Consider the following 5,733-nt stretch of genomic DNA (forward strand, 5'->3'; position numbering starts at 1 on the left):
GGGCTGGGGAAGGCTTTGGCGCATGCTCCGTACCTAGGGCAGGTTTTTGCTGCGGGTAGCAGGGCTCCTGTCACACCGGCTGGCGGGTTGTGGCGGTGCCAGCCTGTGTGTGCGAGTGTGTCTGCGTGCCTGCGCCTGGGCGGACAGCCCGGAGCGGCAGTGCGACTCGCCGGGAGAGGCGTCTCCGCTGAGGCGCCTCGCCCGCTGCCGCTGCGCTGCGGGGGCCGCTCTGCAAACTTGCGGCGAGCGCCGTCAGCCTTCGCGGCTCCACAGCCCCGCGACCTGCGGGCAAAGGCGCAGGGCGCGCGTGCCGGGCGCGGTGCCCGCGGCCGGCCAGAGCGGCGGGAGCGGGCCGCGCCTTCGCCCTTGGCCCGCGCCCTGGCGAGCCTCATGCAGCCCCAGCGCTCGCAGCCGCAGCTACCGGCTGCCCGGCTGCGCGCGGTAGGTCCAGGACCCGAACCCCGCTTCCCAGCGCCTGAGCGCCTGCAAGCCGCCGGCGGGATGCCGCGCGTCGCATGAGAGCGCCGCGCCGGGGCGGGAGCAGGGAGCGGGCCGGCCTGGGCGCCCCCGGGAGCGCAGGGCGCCCCACGCCGCAGCCGCAGCCGAGCGCGCCGGCGCCCGCCTCCCCCGCCCGGCTCGCAGGCCCCGGCTCTGCAAGCCCCGAGGGCCGCGAAGCCGCCAGCCAGCCATACGCCTCGGCGTCAGGGGCATGGAGGAACGGCGGGCTCCGAGCCGCGCCCCGGAGTCCGCGAAACTTCGAGCGGGCGCCAGTCCGCCCTGCTGCCGCCGCCGCCGCTTCGCCTGCCGGCCTGAGAGCGGGACCGTGGATGAAAGGTTCAACAAGTGGCTGCTGACGCCGGTGCTCACTCTCCTCTTCGTGGTCATCATGTACCAGTACGTGTCCCCCTCCTGCACCAGCTCCTGCACCACCTTTGGGGAGCAGCCCCGCGCGGGGGAGGCCGGCCCGCCCGCCGGGCTCAGGCGCCGCCCGAGGAGTGGGAGCGGCGGCCTCAGTTGCCCCCGCCGCCCCGGGGGCCCCCCGAGGGACCTCGGGGGGCCGCGGCGCCGGAGGAGGAGGACGAGGAGCCCGGAGATCCCCAGGAGGGGGAGGAAGAGGAGGAGGAAGACTAGCCAGACCCCGAGGCCCCAGAGAACGGCTCCCTGCCCCGGTTCGTGCCGCGCTTCAACTTCACCCTGAAGGACCTGACCCGCTTCGTGGATTTCAACATGAAAGGGCGCGACGTGATCGTGTTCCTCCACATCCAGAAGACCGGGGGCACCACTTTCGGCCGGCACCTGGTGAAGAACATCCGGCTGGAGCAGCCTTGTAGCTGCAAAGCCGGCCAGAAGAAGTGCACCTGCCACCGGCCTGGCAAGAAGGAGACGTGGCTCTTCTCCCGCTTCTCCACCGGCTGGAGCTGCGGGCTGCACGCCGACTGGACGGAGCTCACCAACTGCGTGCCGGCCACCATGGAGAAGAAGGACTGTCCCCGCAACCACAGCCACACCAGGTACTGTCCCCCACTGCGTCTCTGTTCTTCACCGCCACCCCCCGTCCCTCTTCCCCAGTCCTGACCCAGAGCGACCCCGCGCTCCCTGCCCCTGCCGATGGTTTCCTGGCGTCTTCAGCGGTTGGCGCTGTGGCTTTGGGGAGGGATGAGAAACCTCTGGATAGTGCCCAGGTCCTGAACTCGTTCTTCCCCCAGCCCCCACCGCTTCCCGCCACCCCTCTGCCTTCATCCTCTAAGATGTGCGGAGCCACCGTGTGGATCCTTCCTGGTGCGTGCCTAGCACTGCCTGGCCTCCCTCCCAGTGGACGCTGGAAAAACGCCTTGAAATGGGGAGGAGATCGCGGTCTGGGTTAGACCAGCCTTGTAGAACTGTGAACTTAAGTTTTGGGAGTGCAAACCCAAACCCAGGAAAAGGAAGGGGGAGTAGAGAGGCAGGGCAGGAGTTTTCCAGGCGTGGTGAAGCTGGAGACGAATATAATCCCTCCATAAGTGGCTTTTGGGTGGCAGCTCAGGAAACAGTCAATCCTCTTGATGCCACTTTGAAGACACACGTGCAAATTCCTGTTCTACCTCGATAGATAACTCTAATTCTGGAGATGGTCTTTGTTACCCAGCAGTGCCAGGATTTGGACTCACCTGTCCTCCGATTTCCATGCTCTTCCTAGGCCATTACATCAACTTATTCCAAAAGTATGTTAAATGCCTACAGGGTGCCTGACAGTGTGCTAGGTGTTAAGTGAGTATAAAGATAACATAACATCCCTTGTTTTCAGGATGGAATGACATTCTTGATCCCCTGCCTCCCAGCCTTAAAAAACAGTAATACAGTGGAGAATTAGGAAAGTTAAAAATCTTAATAGCCAATGAAACTGCTTACATTATTAACAAGCTTTGAGAGAGACATGGGCTTAATAATTTGGTTGAAGGTTCTTTCTGCCCATTGCAATTTGAAGATTAATCTGACATGCTTGCTAAAGGACGAAAATATTAAAAGCTTGGAACGCTAGTTCATTGAAGTTTTTATCTTAAAGGTTTCAAACAATGTGGTATGAGGAAATAGGAATTTAAAAGCTCAAGCCCATTATGTTGATATCCCAGATAGCGTTTGCATTTGACGTTATAGAAAAGCTTCATTTACTGGAAGCTACCCAGATTCTGGAATTTACCACCACTGAAGCATCTAATTCTACTTCATTTCTCCAAGAATGAGCAAAATTTCATTACGGGATTTTTTACTCTGGCAATTCTTCAGATAACTTTCCCTCCTCCCTGCTCCTTTTCCTGTTTCGTGCACATTGGTTAGAATAAGAAACTGGATTTGGAATGAGGGCATTAGGCTCTTCCCTTAGTATATTTTACGGATCCTTTGCTTTTAAATATTTTTAATAGTGTATTACTTTAGATCCTGCCACTCTCTTTTAGCTTAAAACAGTTTTTCAATTAAGTATTACTTCCAAACCTCCTAACACATAACACTATTACTTCAGTGAGACACAATTTCTGCTACATTTCATCCAACCTTGTACTCCCTGTTTAGATTAATTCCTGATTGACCCCAAAGGGTTTGCTAGACTGCTTCCCAGCTTCCATTTCACTAAAACTGGAGTCTTACTGATTATCACATAAAAACGTCTGATTACTGTTCACTAGGGGCTGGGGTTATTTTTGTCCCAGGTTCATAAAAGTCTTAGTAAATAGATGAAGATTTTAAAGGACTTAGAGGAGGATGTGGAATCTAAAAATAATTAGATTTTTGCTTAGTGATGAATAATGTTACTACAGACCCTGAATAGGTGACAAGCAGTAAGGTCTCACTTCTATAGGAAATACTTAATATCTCTTTATTCGGTTGACACAGGAAAACTCCACTGTGACTGTTTAAACATATGCTTTCTAGTGTATGGTCAAGTTATTTTCTTTGTTTAGTAATGGAGCATAAACATTCACTTCTCCCTGAATCACAAGTTAGCAGGCAATTAGTCACCCTGTTCTGGTTTCCTTTTCTTTCTAAAAAAAAAAAAAAAAAAACCTTTTTGGTAGTATTTTATTTTTACCTCATTTTATAATCCTTTCTTTTCCTTCCCACCCTCTCTCTCTCCCCAGTAATTCTCAATTACTTTCTTGCTCTAGATACTGTAGGAGGGAATAGTTGTGGCATATGTGAAGTGCCCTGCATCAAAAGCTATAGGGAAAAAGTTGAAAGGATGTTAACAGTAGCATCTCTCTAGCAGAGAAGATTGAATTAGTTGTCTGTCATTGTAATGTCTGTGTACAGCATTCTGCAGTCAACTAGATTAGCCTGGATAATGGAGGGTATATTTTCACAATGCAAAATGGCAGATAATCTATTGGTACATAATGGGAACAAGGTTCTACTTCAAATAGGGCTGACTCTAAGCAAAATTGATAAGTGGATCTTGTTGATTTCGGTTCCCTAGTCTTTCTGCTTTTGGTCCCCCCAAAGCGCCTCCTCCCAATTTCGCTCAGAGATCAATGCCCTTATGGATCACATAATGGGTAAGAGTAAGGATTCTGGAGTCAGATAAATATGGCTCTTGTACTTAGTAGCCATGTACCCAGGGGTAAGTTACTCTTTCTGAGTCTCAGTTTCTTCACTTTTAAAGTGTAGATAATAATTAGTATGGCCATTATAGGGGTGTTGTGAGAACTAAATGAATCAATGCATGCAAAATGCTTAGCATAGTATATATGCATAGTATAATATGCTGGCATATCGTACTTACTATGTGGACATATAGTAATACTGCAATATCAGTTGTTAATTGCAACGATTGGTTCCCTACTCAAGGCCTTCTTCCTAAAAAACCATGAGGTCAGTTTCTTAGAGAAGATCTGTATAAATGGGTCACCTTTCAGAGATACCATTTCATGATTACTTGTATTAAGCATCCTAGGTTGCAAACTTAAATAATAAGTTGAAAATTATGGCCATTTGGGCATCAGTCTTTGCAGGGGGCAAGGTGGGGAACAAAGTTGGGGGCACACAGTATAATTGGATATACATTCCGTTGGTAACACAAAAAACTATCTGGAATGGTGAGAGAGGTGAGAACATCTAGGACTGAAGGTAGAAGCAGGAAGCCAACTCTGAAAAGAAATAATGGCGAACTTGAAGAGGCCGTCATATGGATTATGTGGGTCGTGAAGGGGCAGGACCCCGGGCTGGTGGTTTGAATCCAGCACAGAGGTAACTTCTGACTACAGAAACTGGTTAGAATAGGATGATGGCACATCGGAATTACCTCTTTTATCATATCACTGATGATTTTTTCCCATTATTTTTGTGTTGCTTTCCCCCCCCAAGTTATTTTTTTGGCAGGTTATTCTTTCTCACTCTCTTTATGCTTCCTTCTTTATTACTGTACACCCCTTAATCTGCATGTCCAGAGCCTTAAAAGACTCCTTTTTATTATTCTTGAGCATGTATAGAATCATAGCATTTTATGGCTAAAAAGGACTGAAGAGAGAATCTAGTCCCACATTTTTCATGGGGAATGTAACCATAAAAAGGTGAAATGATATACCTAAGGTTTCTTGAGGGAATTCATGTCTTCATTTTCATAATTTATATTCAATGTTTTGCTTACTATACGTCTTCTGTTTACTATGGAAAGTGTAGTGGAGTGTGCCTTAAGCACCTACTTACTATGTGCCAGGCACTATGATAGTTCTGGGAATTGCGTTTTGAATATTGGCAGCCCTGTGTAGCCTAGGCTTCATCTCTGGTAAGTGAGTATCACTCCTATTCTTAAATAATGATGGAAAGATATTCTATCTGCATCATTTTGTAGGATAGAACGGCAATTTTTCTCTTTTATAACCTGTATTCCGTTAGTTTTGTTAGAATAGTTTGAACCCTGTGGATGTTATATTAAATAGGACCTTCTGTGTTGCAGGTTATACCAACCTAACCCAAATTTATTTCAGCCAGAGGGGAATTATTGGCTAACCCAGTCACCCCACCGGAAGGTTGGGGAGAGGTGGTTTCAGGAATGACTGGAACTGGAGATTTGGGGTCTTTCTTCCCATAGTCCTTTCCATATTGATCTTATTCTATCAAATTGGCCAATTCCACAAGATGGGAAATGTTCTTCATATCTAATAGCTCCACAAGCCGAGAGGGAAGCAGGCCTTCTCTGAGTTCCAGTTTGAAGTTTTGGGGAATGACTCTGATTAGCCCAGCTTGGAACTTGTGACTATT

At 49.3% G+C, this 5,733-nt stretch overlaps 1 protein-coding gene across 1 annotated transcript; it reads left to right on the plus strand.

The window, feature by feature from the left end:
- The first annotated feature begins 1,203 nt into the window (after nucleotides 1-1,203).
- On the plus strand, nucleotides 1,204-1,575 carry LOC116465286 (heparan-sulfate 6-O-sulfotransferase 3-like). Its single transcript, XM_032754296.2, has one exon. It carries the CDS (start codon nucleotides 1,228-1,230, stop codon nucleotides 1,573-1,575), a length of 348 nt encoding a protein of 115 aa, XP_032610187.1. The 5' UTR covers nucleotides 1,204-1,227.
- The last annotated feature ends 4,158 nt before the right edge of the window (nucleotides 1,576-5,733 follow it).

The sequence above is a fragment of the Hylobates moloch genome, unplaced genomic scaffold, assembly GCF_009828535.3.
Source record: "Hylobates moloch isolate HMO894 unplaced genomic scaffold, HMol_V3 SCAFFOLD_4234, whole genome shotgun sequence".
Classification (NCBI taxonomy): domain Eukaryota; kingdom Metazoa; phylum Chordata; class Mammalia; order Primates; family Hylobatidae; genus Hylobates; species Hylobates moloch.

Coding starts and splice junctions, on each gene's coding strand:
- LOC116465286 (XM_032754296.2), top strand. CDS start 1,228: ATGAAAGGGCGCGACGTGATCGTGTTCCTCCACATCCAGAAGACCGGG.